This window comes from Ceratotherium simum, chromosome 8 (genome assembly GCF_057802395.1).
Source record: "Ceratotherium simum simum isolate JZ-2026a chromosome 8, ASM5780239v1, whole genome shotgun sequence".
In the NCBI taxonomy this organism is placed as follows: Eukaryota; Metazoa; Chordata; class Mammalia; order Perissodactyla; family Rhinocerotidae; genus Ceratotherium; species Ceratotherium simum.
The window spans coordinates 12,671,617-12,690,955 of NC_141907.1; the positions used below are offsets into that span (position 1 = coordinate 12,671,617).

At 41.0% G+C, this 19,339-nt stretch overlaps 1 protein-coding gene across 5 annotated transcripts in view; it reads right to left on the reverse strand.

The window, feature by feature from the left end:
- Positions 1–19,339, reverse strand: part of PROM1 (prominin 1) — a 124,981-nt gene that overhangs the window by 26,071 nt on the left and 79,571 nt on the right. For all 5 annotated transcript variants that reach the window (XM_087434125.1, XM_087434123.1, XM_087434126.1 and 2 more), the window contains exons 7-11: positions 19,086–19,175; positions 8,419–8,636; positions 6,031–6,105; positions 3,120–3,183; positions 91–250 (exon numbers count right to left, since the gene is read on the reverse strand). In XM_087434125.1, the coding sequence (XP_087290251.1) occupies positions 91–250; positions 3,120–3,183; positions 6,031–6,105; positions 8,419–8,636; positions 19,086–19,175 (607 nt within the window). The remainder of the gene's footprint in view (positions 1–90; positions 251–3,119; positions 3,184–6,030; positions 6,106–8,418; positions 8,637–19,085; positions 19,176–19,339) is intronic.

Here is a 19,339-nt window from a genome sequence, read left to right on the forward strand (position 1 = left end):
AGATTTGCTCTGGTTTATAATGTCAAATTTTTACCCCGTTCCATAGCAAACTTCCTTCTCCTAGTTGACCGGCTCAAAGGAGGCTCTCACCTGTATGAATCATATTCTTCCAATGTAGGTAAGTTGCGGTAGATGTGAGTTTCAGTGATATTAACGTACTTCATGAAATATGACAGCTTATCCTGAATAGGAATCTGTTGGCTTATATTACTGATATTTGAACCAATGGAATTCAAGCTACTTTTGATACCTGAAAACAAAGATACCTCAGTTATGCATTTTCAAACCTAGAGGAAACAGAAACTTTGTTTTGGAACCAAATTGAAAAGCTAGAACCACTTTATTTTTCCCATGTTATGTATGTGTTTAAATATGAAAATGTTCTACAACAAGCATGAACGTAGCCAAGACCATCAAAAAGCAATCACTTAATAAAACAGCAAGCTACGAGCGCTGACTTTAATGATATGGCGCTGAAATCAAGCCAGAGTTTTCTTCTACTTACTTCACTTAAAAAAAAAAAAAAAAAATGGATCAGGTGATTGAAATGTATGGTGTGCCTACCATGGGCCAGGCACTTTTTAAAAGGTTAGCTCATTTATTCCACTGAGGTAGATATTCTTATTCTCATTTTACTAACAGTGATCTTGAGGCTCATAGAGGTTAAATTACTTGCCCCTACGTCTCTTTTTCAGAAAGCACTAGAAGTGGGATTGAAACTTGGGTTTATCTAACTCTAAAGCTTCTGTGAAATGATTTTGGTAAAAAAATTGATAATACAATAATTCCTCCCTCTAAGAAATGGCATTCAGGAACACAGTAATTCTCCAGGACTAATTTTTTGAACATGAACCCAGGTGATATTTTTGTTAAAATTTTATTTGACTCATAGAAATTGAAGCTTATTAAAAAAGTACATCTGTGTCTCTTATACACATAATAGTATTCCCAGTGGTTAAACAGTTTTTATTAATATCCATCCTAATCTTTCAGAGAGGAGATAAGTTCCAGTTTTCTGGAAAGTGTCTGTGTATTATGACAGGTTCTGGGATCAAAGGTGCCTGGGGCGAGGGGTGTCACTTGGTCCAGTGCTCACACAGGTCTGAGGCTGGCTTTCCACAGTGACTCTTGACATGAACATTCTAAGAACATACTAATCAGTTAAACACCCATGGATGCAGAAAGGGAGATAAATGTCTTTGCAGCAGAAGAGACAAGATTAGCGGTTCTCACAGTGCGATCCCGGGGCTCCTGGTGAACTTCAAGAAGATGGTAGCGTGGTCCAAAACATAATTACATAAAAATGCTGGAAATCTTTTTCAAAGTGTGCTATTCACATAGATATGAAATCTTGAGAGCTCAAAGGAGGATACGGTTATTCTGCAGTGGCTCAATGCCTCCTCTATAAGGCTTGTGTGCTGAAGACCCCAGGATCCTCGACAAGGGACTCAGTGGCTCTCTTTTTTAATTCTGGGATTTCTGCGAGTTTGAGAGATGTGGTGTGTAGACTCCCCAGTCTCCTATGTACAGTTCCCTAAACTCAGAATCCAGCCCCTTCTGCTTCTCAGGCTGTCCTGCCCTCCCACACAACCCAGGTTTCCGCTCTTGCAGCTTTGGTGATTCTATGTGGTTGGTGCCCTCTCTCAGCGAATGCCTACTGCAGGCCTCAGATTAGATGTCACTTCCTCCAGGAAGCCTTCCACTACCCCCTTTCCACCTCAGTTCCCTTACATGTACCTTGTCACTTTACCAGTGTGTGGTAAATGGCATCTGTATACATGCCTAGATGAATGGTAGGCAGGGGTCATGCCTTATTCATCTCCCATCCCCAGAGCCCAGCAGAGCCTGGCACACAGTAGGCACTCAAAATACGTGTGCAGGATAGGACCGAATGATCAAGACAGGGGAGCTAAGGGTTTTTATTTGTTTTGGAAGGACATGAAAAGAAACAGTTGATACTCAGGCTGATGGAGTGGCACTCGCCCAGACCTGGGAAAACTCTGGCTTGTGTTTAGGCAATGACACTGTGTGCAACGGGCCTTGCTCACGCATGCTGCACACCTCGCTCTGCCAGACTTACAAGGGAGGGCTGCACGTATTGGCAGAAGAAGTCCAGAAAGGAGAAACAAAGAGAGTAAACACAGAGATTAGTAAGCAGGTGGCTCTCAGGCATAAAGCGTGAGTTAGCCTTCAGGTGCCAGAATAGGAAAGCGTGAACTTTACCTTTAATACCTTAATATTTTAAAGTAGAATCTTAGATTAAATAAAAGAGAACCCACAAAACAGCTAAAGCACTGTGTAGTAGGATAAAATATTTTTTACCCCAAGTCTTAATGGGTTGAAAAAACACCATTAGGAAAAAAAAAATCAAATACCTCTAACAACATTTTAAAACCACTTGGTCAATAGATAAAAAGCACAGAAAAGTTGATTTTTTTTTAAAAAAAGAGAAGATCATCTTACATAGCTTCAGAGATCTCTTCTCTTAGCAAATAACCCAGGTTTATCCCCATTCCTGCACAAAGAGCTGTTTATGCTGCATTCTTTCATTCACCCCAAATACCATAACCTGAATACAACGTGATTGAATCATTTAAGACCAGTAGAATTGTCTCAACATCAATTCTGTCTCTCCAAAACTGTAAGCAACCTAGAGGGCAGATGAACACCTTCCTAAAAAGACAAAATGAGTCCTTACACATAGTACTCTTTAAAAAAAAGTAATGTTAAGTTCTTTTAGAAAATATGATAATCTACAGTTTTTCCCTCAGTGAAAAGAATCAGACTGTGGCCTTCCAAACTCTGGCTGTTGTGAGCTCTGACAGCTCACTACGAGGCCTCGTCTCTACAGTATGGCCCTCAACCACGCAGCTTCCGGCCAGCAGGATGATGTTTATCAGTGTTCAACAGGAGGATTACTATTTATTTAAATCTACATCACCGTGTGAAGGTGGCACAATTGAAAAGCTCTGATATTCCTTAGTATTCAAGGTTTTAATGAGACAATATTTTTTAAGAGGGAAAATGAACAACAAAATTCTTAACAATACATTTCTTTGTACTAACCATCGAATTCTTAATAAGGAGAGATAAAAATTACTTAGAACTGTGAGTCTCACCTGATATCATGTCTGTGGTTTGGTTTTGCACCATCTCAGGTATATCATTAAAGGATTTATAGCCCTAAAAAATAGTTCAAAATAAATTATATACATAGTAAGTAGAAGGGCGGTTAGTTAACTAGTACTATTTTTCAGCTTAGTATGGAGTAGAGAAACAAAATAAAAATGTAACAATCACTTTAAGGCTGAAATTATTATATGGTTATTATAAATCTAAAAAAAAACAATTCCCCCTTTTTATTTATTTATTTATTCAGTGTGTGTGTGTCTGTGTGTGTGTGTGTGTGTGTGTGAGGAAGATCAGCCCTGAGCTAACATCCATGACAATCCTCCTCTTTTTGCTGAGGAAGACTGGCTCTGGGCTAACATCTGTGCCCATCTTCCTCCACTTTATGTGGAACACTGCCACAGCATGGCCTGACAAGCGGTGCGTCAGGTGTGTGCCCGGGATCCGAACCCGGGCCGCCAGCAGCCGAGCGCGCGCACTTAACCGCTACGCCATGGGGCCAGCCCCCATGAATTCCCCTTTGGAGAGGAACTTCTTTAGATTATATCCATCAAAGATCAGTTAAAAGTTTTTAATTTTTAACTTTTAATTCATGTTAAAAGTTTACATGTATCTATACCAATGTTTCTCAATTAGGGGCAATTTTTTCCCCCAGGGGACATTTGGCAACATCTGGAGACATTATCACAATTGTGGGAGTGCTACTGGCATTGTGTGGGCAGGGGCCAGGGATGCTGATAAATATCCTGCAATGCACGGGACAGCTCTAACAACAAAGAATTATACAGTCTAAACTGTCAGCAGTGCTGAGGATAAGAAACTCTGATCTGTACAACGTACTACGCGCAGTGAATTTCTAAAAACAGAATCACTTTCCAATGCAATTCCAAAATTATATTGGAGATCTAGTCTCACAGAAAACAATAATGTCCTAAAACACAGCTTATAGAGACTACAATTTGTAGGGAGGCTAAAACGAAAACAAAAAGAGCCATGGCAACCTATATCACTTTAGGGCTAAATTCAGGACAGGCAAATGTCATCGTTTCCGAGTAACTCAATGAAACATCTCGCCTTTCCTCTGGAAGGGGTTTAATTTGTGTTTCTTAACTCTCTGCTGGTTTATTTAACCATCTGCTAGGGAACACTATGGTGATTACAACCTGTTGTGAACTGAATGTCTGTGTCTGTGCATATGCTGAAATCCTAACCCCCAATGTGATGGTATCAGGAGGGGGGTCTTTGGGAGGTGATTAGGTCATGAGAGTGGAGTCCTCATGAATGGGATTAGGGCCTTATAAAAGGCAGCCCTGAGAGCTCTCTCCATTATGTGAGAATGTAATGAGAAAACGGCCTTCTGCAACCTGGAAGGGGTCTCTCACCAGACCCCGACCCTGCTGGCACCCTGATCTCCGACTACTAGCCACCAGAACTGTGAGAAATAAATTTCTGTTGTTTATAAGACACCCAATCTATGATGTTCTTTTATAGCAGTCCAATCTAAGATACAAACTTTGTAAGATTTATGATGCCAGCAAGTTTCCACGTTAGCCTAGCAACACTGAAGCCATAAAAAGAACGTCCAGGGCCGGCCCTGTGGCCTAGCGGTTAAGTGCGCGTGCTCCGCTCCTGGCGGCCCGGGTTCAGATCCCGGGCGCGCACCGACGCACCGCTTCTCCGGCCATGCTGAGGCTGTGTCCCACGTACAGCAACTAGAAGGATGTGCAGCTATGACATACAACTATCTACTGGGGCTTTGGGGGAAAATAATAAAAAAAATTAAAAAAAAAAAAAAGTCCATGACTTGTTTCCTCAAAGGCAACTCAGCTACCCAGCACACTAGTGCTTGCATTGGTTTTCTGTACATCTGACCCCTCTACATTTATCTGCATTTGGACTTGTGGAGGTCACCCATCGTAAGAGGTTTTATGGCTGGAAGGGGACTAATAGATCTTCTGGTTCAATTCCTTCATTTAACAAACGAAGTGACACCAGAGTGTAAAGACCAAGAGTTTCTAATGCCTTGTTTAAGAAGACATTTACTTTGTCCGTATACGTAAATGAGTGTTTAATAGCTATTTGATGAATTTTTTACACCCATGCTAAAAGACATAAAGTCAAGAATAAAACTATTCTCTCCCTTTCCTACAGGCCCAGAGCATTCTTGCTGAATCATAATCTACAAAAAAATACTTATTGTGCACTCAATATATTAGTTGAATAAATAGCAACAATTGGCAGGCTATTGGGGAAATCATCAGTATTCTAGACTAATGTGGTCCCTGCCTTTTTTAGAGTTTACAGGCCAGTGAGACAATCGAGACTTTAAAACAATAATTATAGTTAATTGAAAATTAACAAAGACTCTAAGAATGTATTAAAAAGGATTTTGACCTGGTCAAGATGCCCAGGAAAGGCCTCATTAAGAAAGTGATATATAAAGCTCAAAGTAGCTAGTACTTAGTAGCCTAAATAGCTAAACACGGAGAGGGAGAAAGAAGAGAGTGCCAGGCACAGGGCACAGCATGTGCAAATGCATAGAATTGGGAAGAAACAAAACCAACATGGCTGACTCATAGGCACAGTGGGAGAACATCTTAAACAGAATCAATATGGGGTCCAGCACTACATCCATCAAATTTTGAGCCCAGGAAGGTGAGATCATGCTTTTGTTTTTATCTCTTATGGTCCTAGCCTGGTGCTTTGCACACAATAGATGCTTAATAAAAATGTCTTGTACTGAAATGAATGAAATTATCTGGCAGATAACAGTTACCGCCCATCTTGGCAACCCCTCTCCAGAATGTCACGGCTTTTTTGCTGTTACCTCTTTCCCTATGTACTACTCTACTCTTTAAAATGATGTAAAATAAGCTACTGTATTTTTTCTAAAAAACATACCTGTTGGACCAGGCTGGACAAATTTGTCCGAAGAACATCATTAACATTATCAATTTCCTTATCCAAAGATGGAAGCTGAAAATGTATAAAACAAAATATAAGGCAAGGTGGTTACTCACAAATTGTATCATAACAAAGAATCATCTTATATCCAAGCCCCAAAGTCTCTATATTATATGATATAATCTAAATTTCTTTCGAATGATAAGAGTATTGTGGGGAAAACACATTGAGCCCAGAATGGCCTCTACAAAAGCACTAATTTTTACATGTTTCAAGGTTTCGTGCTGCAGTCAGCTAAAAATGAAGGAAAGAAATTTAACACAGATTGAATATGTGTGAACTCACAATTTCAGGTACTGAATATTGTTGAATAAAGTAGTAAACAACTTTTTTAAAAACATATTTAAAGGTAATAGTCAGTGGTTATATTGGTGAGTGGTCTGGAATAATTTTTCATTTACAGCATTATACGTGGATTTAAAGTGTTCTGTCTCTTACCGACACTGGGACAAATATCATGGGTCTCCTGACACGATGTATCGAGAAGGACACAATATCACTTTTGTGATATTTCTGACAAATATGCATAACTCAAATCTAATCATGAGGGAACATCAGACAAACCTAAATTGAAGGTCTTTCTGTAAAATAAATGGCCTGTCGTCTTCAAAAATGTCAGTGTCACAAAAGAAAAAGACTGAGAAACTGTTCCAGATTAAAGGAACAAAGAGACATGACAACTGAAGACCATGTTTGATCCTGGAATGGACCTTAGATGGGAAAAAGAAATAACAGTTGTAGGAGGCATTTTTAGAAAAATCGGCAAAATCTGAATATAAACTGTGGATTAGATGGTAGCATTGGGTCAATGTTATATGACCTAATTTTGATAATTGCATCAAGATTATGTAAAGTTAGGAAATGCACTGAAATATTTAGGGGTAAAAGGGTATAATGTCTGCAACTTACCTACAAATGATTAAGAAAAGAGCAAAATGCATAGTATTTTATGCACACATGATAATATGAATAGATGATAGATACATAAATAGATAAACAGATAAAATGATATGATTAAGCAAATGGAGCAAAATGCTGACAATTGGTGAATTTGGGTAAAGGGTGTAGACAGGGGTTCCTTGTACCAATCTTGCAAAATTTCTGCACGTTTAAAAGTACATCAAAATAAAAAGTTACCCCAAAAGGGACTTGATCTCAAACAGTTTAAATGCAAGTATAGATTATAGGCTCTAAAAAACTGTTCAATGATAATAAAAGTGATTGTAGTAGACATGCAGACACAGATGTTGAATGTGAAATATTTAAATAAAATTGATTCATGAGGGGCTGGCCCCGTGGCATAGCGATTAAGTTCCGAAGCCCTGCTTCAGTGGCCTGGGGTTCGCAGGTTTGGATCCCGGGCACGGACCAATGCACTGCTTGTCAAGCCATGCTGTGGTGGTGTCCCATATAAAGTAGAGGAAGATGGGGGCTAGCCCCGTGGCATAGCGGTTAAGTGCGCATGCTCTGCTGCTGGCAGCCCAGGTTCGGATCCCGGGCGCTCACTGACGCACCGCTTGTCAGGCCATGCTGTGGCGGCCGTCCCACACAAAGTGGAGGAAGATAGGCACGGATGTTAGCCCAGGGCCAGTCTTCCTCAGCAAAAAGAGGAGGACTGTCATGGATGTTAGCTCAGGGCTGATCATCCTCACAAAAAAATAAATAAATAAATAAAGTAGAGGAAGATGGGCACGGATGTTAGCCAAGGGCCAATCCTCCTCAGCAAAAAGAGAAGGGTTGGCATCAGATGTTAGCTCAGGGACAATCTTCCTCACAAAAAAAAAAAAAAAATTGATTCATGAAGTGTGAGAGTGAGAAAAATATAGCTATACTAAAATTTTGTTTTATATAAAATGTGGTGTGTATATATCACTATCTTGATAAATTAAAAATCATGAGTAGACATGATTATTTTATCTACATCCCATAACTTTGTATATTCAATTTGCTCCAAATTCTTTTTTTCTAATCTTCTCTTTGGGAATATGGGGAATTACCTTATATTGAGGCATTTGTGGTTAATATACTAGGCATATAATTTTAAAATATATTTTAATTTTTAAAGGTCTACAAAAATGCGTTCTGCTTCCTTTTTTCTTTTTAAAGCTTAATTCATTCTGAACCATCAAACCAATTGCAGAGAACTCTCAGGAAGGGGTTTCCCGTTGTTCCTTCTCTCCTGCTGGGGCCATTCCAATGTGGTGAATGGATAACCAGGAAGGCCGACAGAGACCCAGGCCACTGTGCCCCTGATAGGTGTACCCACACTTAGCCCTGCCCAGCTGTCCCAATGATACTCCCCAGTAGCAAGGTCACCCTCCTCACCTGACCCAAGTTGGTATTGTCATCCAGCTGGCTTAGAGACATTCTGACGTTGTTGCAAGTGGTAGCTACCGGAGGTACAGAGCACATGGGGTCATTGAGTGATTGCTCCAGGTTCCTTTTAACGTCACTCAGGCTGGTGTTAAGTTGTGTGGTCGATTTTTTCAGCTGTCCTAAGGTACTGTTCACAGTCATCAGGGCTTCTTTGGTCTCTTTGATTGCTGTAGGAACACAGGCTGCTTCAGAACAGATGCACCCACTAGGCTGGCAACGGCAAAATCCTTCTTGTCTACAAAATTGCCCTAAAGAAACTTGAGGTGAACTTGAGAAGGACTTTGGAAGGCAACCAGAGGGGCCTGCTGTGAGGGACATTCGGAGAGGGGAATAGAGGGACATTGCTGTCCTCCTCTGCCAGCTACTCCAACCAGCTCAACTTTCCCACTGGAGGGCTCTTTCAGACAAGAAGTAGGGGGCAAGCACCAACCCAGGACTGTGACGGGGACACCTGGGCACAGCATTAACTGGCTGCCATTGGAGCAGCAGCCCCAGGAAAAGGTGTCGCGGGCCCAGCATTGCCCAGCCTTGAAGAGGCCAGACTAGACAAACTGGCATCTTCAATCCCAAGCGGTTTTAATCCACATAAAACTGGTCACACCCAGACATATTTTAGCTATGGATACTCAGAGAGCTGGAATTAAGCATACAGCAATGGTTAAGAGCACAGTTTTGGATTCAGGCAGGTCTACGTGCAGATCCTAGCTTCGCTACTTGCTGTATGACTGGAAGTCAATTCCTAAACATTCTTTGGCAACTTTTTCATCTGGAAATGGTGAAACCATCACCACATTCATCAGAAAATGTGAGTATTAGAACCATCAGATTGAAACTCCTCAACAGCAGTGAGTCTATCTGTTTTATTTTGGGAGCCCCACAGCCTAGGACATTCTTATACTAGGAAATCTCTAATAATTGTTTGCTATCCTGATTTCTCTGGAGTATAAAGCTCTGTATTCATGACTAGGGAGGTAGCAAATTACAATTCTTTTCTACAGTGAGTTAAAGCCACAGCAGAAAAAGATGTGAAATTTAAATGAGAGGACATTGCTTTTCTTCTAAGCAAGTAAGTCTTCCGGGTCACAAAACAGATGGCGGAGCATCAAGTCACAATTGGGTGTTGCTAGCAAAAGTGTGAATGCCCTTAAAAATTGGTTCCCCCAACTTTTCCTGGCAACCACATAAAACTCGAATGCTAAAACTATACAAACACACACACACTCCCACACACACACCCACTCTTTTATGCTTTCATGCTGTGGAATCTTACCATAAGTAGTCTGAGGTCTCAGCCTAGTTCCTCTACTGCCTTGTTATAGCACCTTTGGTAAACTCTTTTACTTCTCAGGACCTGGGTTTCCTCATCTGTAAATTAGGAAGCTGGTTGGGTCGTCTCCTGGTTACAAGGAGACTCTGTGACCTAGGCTGTGTCCTAGCAGGTTTGCTCTCAGGAGATGGCATCGCCTATGTTAACTAGATCTGATCTTGTAGCGGCTAGCCCTGTCATCCAAGATGGCGCCACAACTCAGCTTTGACAATTTACTCCGAGACCTGGAGAGGCTTCCAGGATTAGACTGTATGACCCGTGGTCCCAAATTCTATCACCTTATCTGAACAAATATCTAAAGTCTGCTTCAAACAATCTTTTCTCTTGAATTTTGGTCCAGTCATATCTTAACAATATTTGAGACTATAATAATATTTAAGACTTTATCAAAGAGTCACTCTGGGCCTCAGTTTCTCATCTTTTCCACCTACCTCCTAGGATTATCAGCAAAGCATGGAGCCTGTACCTGCCTCATGTTAGCAGCTCAATAAATATCTACCACAGCAAAACAAGAAACAAAGGACACAATTGCAACTAGAAACACACAACAGAATGCAGAAGAGCATGCCAAAATATTCTTAACAACACACAACACACACTTCACATTTTAATGTTGTGTAGTTTACCTCTTATAACCTTTTCCACTTTGACTTCAAGATAAGTTATTTTAAGGCAAGAAACAAACAACATAAATACACAAAATACGCAAAATTACCATACACAAAAATTAACCCAAAATGGATTAAAGACTTGAATGTAAGACCTGAAACCATGAAACTTCTAGAAGAAAACATAGGCAGTACACTCTGCAACATTGGTCTTAGCAGCATATTTTCAAATACCATGTCTCACCAGGCAAGGGAAACAACAGAAAAAATAAGCAAATGGGACTATATCAAACTAAAAATCTTCTGCACAGCAAAGGAAACCATCAACAAAATGAAAAGACAACCTAAGAATTGGGAGAAGATATTTGCAAACCATATATCTGTTAAGGGGTTAATCTCCAAAATATATGAAGAACTCACACATCTCAACAACAAAAAAACTAACCCAATTAAAAAATGGGCGAAAGATCTGAACAGACATTTCTCCAAAGAAGATACACAGATGGCCAACAGGCACATGCAAAGATGTTCAACATAATAAATATCAGGGAAATGGAAATCAAAACTACAATGAGATATCACCTCATGCCCGTCAGAATGGCTATAATTAACAAGACAGGAAACAAGTGTTGGAGAGGATGTGGAGAGAAGGGAACTCTCATACACTGCTTGTGGGAGTGCAAACTGGTGTAGCTGCTATGGAAAAAAGTATGGAGATTCCTCAAAAAATTAAGACTAGAACTACCATATGATCCAGCTATTCCACTGCTGCATATTTATGCAAAGAACATGAAAACACCAATGTGTAAAGATACATGCACCCTTACGTTCATTGCAGCATTATTTGCAATAGCCAAGACTTGGAAGCAACCTAAGTGCCTATCCAGGGGCGAATGGATAAAGAAGATGCGGTATATATACACAATGGAATACTACTCAGCCATAAGAAACGATGAAATCCAGCCATTTGTGACAAAATGGATGGACCTTGAGGGTATTACACTAAGCAAAATAAGGCAGAGGGAGAAAGTCAAATACCACATGATTTCACTCATAAGTATAAGATAAAAACAACAAAAAACAAACACATAGAGACAGAGTTTGGATTGGTGGTTACCAGAGGAGAAGGGGGGACGGAAGGGGGCGAGAGGGATGATTAGACACAGGTGTGGTGATGGACTGTAATTAGTCTTTGGGCAGTGAACGTGATGTAATCTATACAGACATTGAAATATAATGATGTACATCTGAAATTTATATAAGGTTATAAACCAATGTTACTGCAATACAAAAAACAAACAAACAAAAAAGCAAGAAACAAACAAGAACAACAAAGAATGACAGATGATAAAATGAACTGATGGCCCAGAAAATGTGTACGTTTAGGCACTGTCTATAGACATTCTGGGTTATGGGTACCATTCTGTCATGTCCCAAGAAGGACTCAGAGGCAATAAATATATATTTTTTCCAAAGGCTTCAAAGCATTTTATGTCTATAAACTTTCTGCTGGGTTACAACTCTGAGAGTCATTCTAGACCTACCAAGATCATATATATTATGTATCTGAAGTCAGTGGAAAGATATTTCAGATTCTCAATTTTAGTTAATTAACATTTCACCAATTCATAGCACACAGTTCCTTTACAGGTCCTGACCTGAGCTCAAATGCGATTTGCACAAATCAGTTTTCATGTCTCTGCTCTCTCCAAAGGCCACTAAACACACAAGGTTGCAAAGAATTTTTAGCAAAAAATTTGCCATAGCGGTTTACTAAGAAGACTTTAAGAAGGTCTGGCAACACTAGAGGCTGAACTCTAACTTATTCAGGCTGACTTAAAAAAAAAAAAAATAGAACTTTAGTACTAATACAGGAAGCACTGAAGAGAAAAATAAAATCTGGATTTTAATTGCCTTTAATCCAAGGAGAATTACAATTCAAGCATTAAAAATTGGGCACACCACGGGACAAACTGCATTGTTCATATACTTTTGCACAGCTTTTACCTTTACAGAATTTGGGAGCTGGAAGAGATCTTGGAAGACCAATATTCCCAATGCACTGACTCAGGGGGATCTGGGGTGCAGGGGTGCCTGGCATCATCCTGTGGCCACACCAGCACTTGAACTCCAGATTCCTAACTCTTCCTCCAGAATTACACCTGCTGCTTGCCGTGGATGACAAGGAAGCACCCTACATCTTCACATTCTCAAATGTACCCAAATGCCATCCGGTATGGTCCAGAGCGCACAGGCTTTATAGTCAGTTTCATGAAACTCATGGACGAGTTTCATGATCTCTGAGCCTCATTGTCACGCATTGGTAATATGAGGGTGACCATACCCATTCCACAGAGCTGTTGTGAGCATTGACTAATATGATGCAGGAAAAGCACCCGGTACATAGCATTGGCACATGGCAGGCCCTCAACATTCAATAGCTCTCTAAATACTAGTTCATGGCTAATCACTTCTACAAACACTTACAGTGAACTTTGCTGGTTGACGTCTCAGAAGCCACGTCACCCCTCTCCCACCTTGCAGCAGACCTGTGTTTGGGTAGCATGGGTCCCACACCCAGCTTAAGGAGTGGGCCCTGACTGTCCATAGCCAGCCAATTTCCCCGGCATAGCACTGGTTCAGAGGTGGCCAAGGGACCTCGGATGGCCCAACAGGAGGGAAATCTGGTTGAGGATGAGGAACAATGTGGTTGGTGTTAGCCTTCTTTCAACTACAAGGTGAGTTCACATTAGAATGATGCAGACATTGTAGAGAACAGCTAGATGGAAAAAAATCTCGCCAGTAGATCTAGCCTCAACTGAAGCTGGTATCAGTTACATAAGCCAATAAATCACTTAGTTGAAAGCCAGAGATAGATAGATTTTTCTGTATGTATCAGGTAAATGACACATGATTACTTGAGATATTTACAAGAGAATAAGAGAGGTGACTGGAGAGATTTGATTGTAAAAAGTCACAGATCTAGCCCAAATCATTATTAATCCATTGGTGAAGTACAAACACTTGAAGCTGTAATGAGAGGATCTAGAGGGTGCTCAGTAAGAGCGATGTTGGAGACATGGAAAGTGAAGGTCGGCACGTTTACATGGTTATCGGAGACGAGTGACGAAGTCTCAAGGTGAAGGAATGAGGAGCCACCAGCCCCCCCCCCCCTTTTCATAGTTCTCTTCCTGCCAATTAAGTAATATTTCCTGCTAAGACACAGGACGGGGCGAGGGCAGTGAGGGCGGGAGGAGGTGAACAACAATGGGAGGAAACCTCTCTGGGAAAAAGTCCCGGCTTCATTTTCATTTCTGCAGGAGAAATGCTCAAACAGCAAGGGACAAAATAATCACTCAAGACTATTCATTCAGCTCTAATGACAACCCAGAGCTCCTCTATTTCCCATGTAATCTGATTACGTGGATCAACCTGAACTGGTTGAGGTGAAATCAGGGGTTCTTAAACCAGCGTCTGTGGATAGAATTCAAAGGGATCCGTGAGCTTGGACTGGGAAAACAAAACCACATCTTTACTTCCATTAGCCTCTACTTAAACTTTGATTCTATTAAGAAAGTAGACAGTGGACCTCTGTCACCAAAGAAATCACAAATATTTTCTTTTTTTTTTTTTTTTTTTTAAAGATTTTATTTATTTATTTTTCCCCCAAAGCCCCAGTACATAGTTGTCTGTCATAGCTGCACATCCTTCTAGTTGCTGTATGTGGGATGCGGCCTCAGCATGGCTGGAAGAGTGGTGCCTCGGTGCGCACCCGGGATCCGAACCCGGGCCGCCGGCAGCGGAGAGCACGCACTTAACCGCTAAGCCACGGGGCCGGCCCACAAATATTTTCATTTAATATTCAGTTGTTGTCGATATCTGGCAATATTGTGTCTGCTCATCACTACTTTGAAATTCTGGTGGTTATCAGACCCTCCACCAGATGATATTAGTTGATGGGCTTAATAAAGAAGCACATGTTACTACATCGCAAATTCACTTTTTTAATATTTTGATATTTCAATCCACTTTGTCTCTTTTGTGATCTTATATCTTTTATGTTGTACATTTAAAAACATTCTGAGAAAAGGTCCAGAGAGTTCACCGTCCATAGTACCAAAAAGGTGAAGGACCATGATTTAGATCTCTATCAGGTATTAATCATGTGGGTGGTTTTCCTTAGGTAGTACAGAAAATATATGAATGGATGAATACATTATTCGAGCCATCACAGTGAGAGAAAAAAATTTCCCCAAATAACTCCTTGATGTTAAAGCGCAAATTCCAAGACACTTGGTCAATGAGAAGGCACCTTTTATTTTTTTTATTTAAAATGGTCTAAGCTTATGAAGACTGAATTTTCAGCAGACCAGGCAAGACAGACCTGCCAACTTTGGGGTAAAATTTGTTCCTCTCAAAGGGCTCCTTCCGGCCTCACAGTGGCCTGAAGCACACTTATTTGGCCAAATGAATGAATGTGCCTGGAGCAGAAGAAAGCTCTCCAAAGTCAGTTCACCCCTGCTTTTGTGTTTCCCATGTCAGCAAGGGACACTGCCTGGTGAGACAAGACAGTGGGTTCTTTCTCTGTTTTTTAAAATCTCTATCTCTGGTTTGTTCTAAAGTAAAGAAATAAGAGACATTTAGCAAGCACTGGAGAAAAGAGCACTGGATTTAACCAGAGAAGGTAGATTCCAAGCTCTGGGCATGTCACACGGCTTTTACTTGCAATATGGGGCTCACTATAGCCCCTCTGCCTGTCTCTCAGGGACACTATGATGATTACATGGAACATGGTATAGACTTTAAAAGATGTTTTAAAAGCTGCAAAATCCTATACAAATATCAGGCTTTATCTACCTACCTATAGATGGATTGTGAACAGACCATTAGCTGTGGAGGCCAAGTAGCTTTGCATGGACAATAAAGTTGAGGAGTGGTTTTTCATTACCACTGGTTGGGGGAGTCATTTGGGAGGAAGCCTTACAGGAATGGGGACTCCTTGAGTACCAGCCTGTGACAACCACTCCCAGATGAAAAGAAATGTCAACACTCAAGGAACAAGAGTGCTTCGAAATCCTCACTAGAGATAAGGGTCAGAGCAAACCTGGGCACATACCTCTCTCTCTCTCTCTATCTCTCTCTCTCTCTCTCTCTTAAATCCTTTTGTTTTGCTTTGTTTTAGTATAGATGCAAAACAGGCAAGAGGATTTAGGGAAGTGCACCTTTCCTAGGAGTGGAGGGCCACCTACCTCCCAGATCAGGGACATCCTGGCTTTAGTATAAAAATGAGCTACAACCGGGGAAGGTGGTTTTCACTGTTTCAAATATCTTTTCAAGTGAGAAAGATTCATCCTTTAATCTGTAAGTAGATCTGATGCTCTACCTATCAGGACCCTGCCAAGGTCCTTTGTTGGCTCATTTCATGACTTAAATGCCATTTAATTTTCAGTAAAGGACAATAACACACGGTTCTTGGGCCATCTCTTGGCCATGATCATGAAGAGTTCATTTTGTGTGGTAAATGTGGTTACTGGAGGAAAGAAATCTAACACTCAGTTGTAAGAAAATGTACTAATTAAAGGAAAAAGAGGTTACACTCCTTATACACTGAGTTGTTTTTCTAAAACAATGCTTCTTAATAGTCTACTGTGCTATCATTTTTGTGCATTTATTCTTTCACTCATTATTTTTTGGCTCAATAGTGGGCCATCTCTCAGTTTTTAAAGATTACTGTATTTCTCTGATTCAGTGGTTCCTTTCACTTTTTTTTTTACATTTTAATTTTAGTAAAATGAAGATGCATGTTTAATCAATAGTGCATTTAATGTAATACTTTCCTCTTTTCCCAAAAAACATATTTAGTAAACCAATGGTCTTACAATACATGCGGCCTTAAAATCAAGAAGTATTATAAATCTGATAAGGAGTCACAATAACATAGTATATATCGACTAGGGGAATGAGAAGGTTTTAGTTCTCTTTCTCCATGCTAACTAGTCATTAATAGTTTAGGAAAATAATTGGCACTGTTGAATGCCTACTGTATCAGTTATCTATTGCTGCAGAATAAATTATTCCAAAAGTCAGCATCTTGAAACTATAAACATTTATTATCCCACACAGTATCCGAGGGTCAGGAATCTGAGATTGGCTTAGCTGGGTGGCTCTGTCTCAAGATCTCCCGTGAGGTTGCACTCAAGCTGTCACTTGGGGCTGCATTCATCTGAAGCTTGACTGGGGCTGGAGGATTGGCTTCCTAACTCAATGCCTGGTTGACAAGAGGCCTCAGGTCCTCGCCATGTGGGCTTCTCTATAGGGCTGCTCATGACATGGCAGCTGGCTTCCCAGGGTGAGTGATGAGTGAGAGAGAGAGAGACTGAGATGGAAGCTCAGAAGTGACACACCATCACCTTTGCCATTGTGTACTCAAGATGACTATGCGAGCTCCAGGTACATGTGACACACTCAGTGGGAACCAGGCCAATACACTAATGATGGCACAAGGGACAATGAAGATCGGGGGCTCCCTGACAACGTTGTTGAACCCCTGAACCAACTAACCCTGAACTGCCTTACCTCTAATATCTTGTCTGTGTGTGATATGTTTCCTATTGTTTAAACCACTTAAAAGATCTTTGGCATTGATATCACATCAATGTCACCTTCAAAAGACCTCTAATTATATATAAGAATTGAATTCAAAATTCCCAAAGCAAATGAAAACAATTTTAATCTCATTTAGATAGTTGATAGATAGATAGACAGACAGACAGACAGACAGATAGATAGACAGACAGATAGATCGATCCACAGAGCACATTGAGGGCAACTAAAAAAACATGAAGTTAAAATAACTACCGACATCAAAAGTAAAAGGTCAGGAGGCTTGTAGACTCAAAAGGAGTTGCCTAGCAACTGAGGCAGGACTATGAAAGAATATAGTTCCTTTTCTAACAGTATTCTAAACTTCACTACAGTGAAATTATAGTATTCTAAACTTAGAGAATTAATGTCAGGGTTGCAGGTGCTTAGAATATCCATTCATTTATTCATTCAAGAAATGATAATGTGCTCCAGGCCAGAGACCGCGCTAGGTACAGGGAATAAAGAAGGGAACAAAATCAGCAGGGCTTGTCCTTAAGGAGCTCATCCTCTATTAAAGAGAGGCAATGCTGTCAATATAGCAGTTGAGCTGTATATTTAGGGTTGCAAAGTAAGTAGCAGCAATTTGGAGGTTGTCACACTCTATTATGGGGAAAAGAGGAGGCAGGATATGAGGAGAAGCTCTCAGAGGAGAGAACACTAGCTGTGGTTTGGTAACTAGAGAAGATGAGGTAGAGAAGGTTCTGAGGCATTTCAGGCAGAGGAAGCATATGCAGCACAGGGGTATGAGAGAATGAAACCTTAGGGACCTACACTAGAGTGAACACTGAGATTCATGGCCTGGAATGGGAGGTGGGGGGTGGCGGTTCAAGACAGGAAGTGACTGGAATGATAGGCAGAGGCCAGGTGTGGAAGGAAGGAAGGAAGGAAGGAAGGAAGGAAGGAAGGAGCTGCATGCAGAAAGCTAGGAAAGGAAGGCAGGAGGCATGGGCCTTTGCAGCCACGTCCCTCCTCTGGGCCTGAGTTTCCTTGTATGAAAAGGAAATAGTTGGTGATGAACAGAATGAGCATCTGGAGACACCCAAGGTGTCCATAGCAGAGGACACACCTTCAGATTGTAGCTGGACCCTTTGCAGGGTTCAAGGAGAAGGACAAGGAAAGACTTTCAGTTAGTTAAGACTCATCTGAACAACTCCCGGCCTGTGCCACATGGCATCCTGTCTCAGACATTCGTCTGAGTCCTTGAACTCTAAGGCGGGAGGCGGAACGCCAAAAGCAATGGGCATACTTTTCCACCTTCCACACAATTCACTCTTGTGTGGTCTGTCCTCTCAGGAATACCAGTTCATCAAAGTGAAATTCAAATTGGCACAATGACAAATGTTTTATATAGATAAAATTGTCCTCTCATCAAATACTTAGCACATTTTCTCAACATTTGGAAGAGACTGGGGTATTCTTTTTTCCACTGAAGTTGAATATGCAGTTTAATAACATCAGTATACCACTGCTCACTTACATCATTGACTGTGGTGGCTTACAATATAAATGCATATTCCTACTTTCCAAAAGTTGTTCTTTCAGGGAGAAAAGGAAGGAGTAATGAATAGACCCCAAAAGATCTAAAATCCTATAGCAGGAGTCGATAAGCTTTTTCTATGAAGGACTGGATAGTAAATATTTTCGGCTTTGTGGGGCCATATGGTCCCTGTTGGCAACTATTCAACTCCGCCATCAGTGTGGAAGCAGCCACAGATGATAGCTACACAGAGAGGCAGGCTGCGCTCCAACAACTTTATTTCCAAAAATGGGTGGCGGGCTCCTATCAAATTCTGCTACTATTATTTCAAAAGACTTTTAGATCATTGATACAATAGCTTTGGCACAATCTTTAAAAAAAAAAAAAAAAAAAACCCGTTGTGACACAGTGGGTCTTTACCGGGCCTGTTCGAATGACTATAGACTGTGGGCTCTCGCTCCAGCCGACATTCAGGGAAAACAAGGGAAAGGAGAGTGATCACAGGGAGCCTGAGGCTTCTGGGGGGAACATCCTTGGTCACTTTTGTCACTGCGCTTACCTTCTGCCATGGCCTTGATGTCATCGAGCACCGGGATCACTTTAGGCTTCAGTTGTTCATGAATTCCACCTCCTAGCAGTGATTTAATGTCTAAATTCAAAGAAACATAAGGGACTGTGAGGGTGGGCTCCACTTATCCTCCCCTCCTACCGCTCACTCTCCTCACAATGCAGGATTTCATTGCCTGGAAAACATCTTCAATCTCTCGTGCCGTGAAATCCCGTCTTTCCTTCTAGCCCCATGTTGACTCTTGT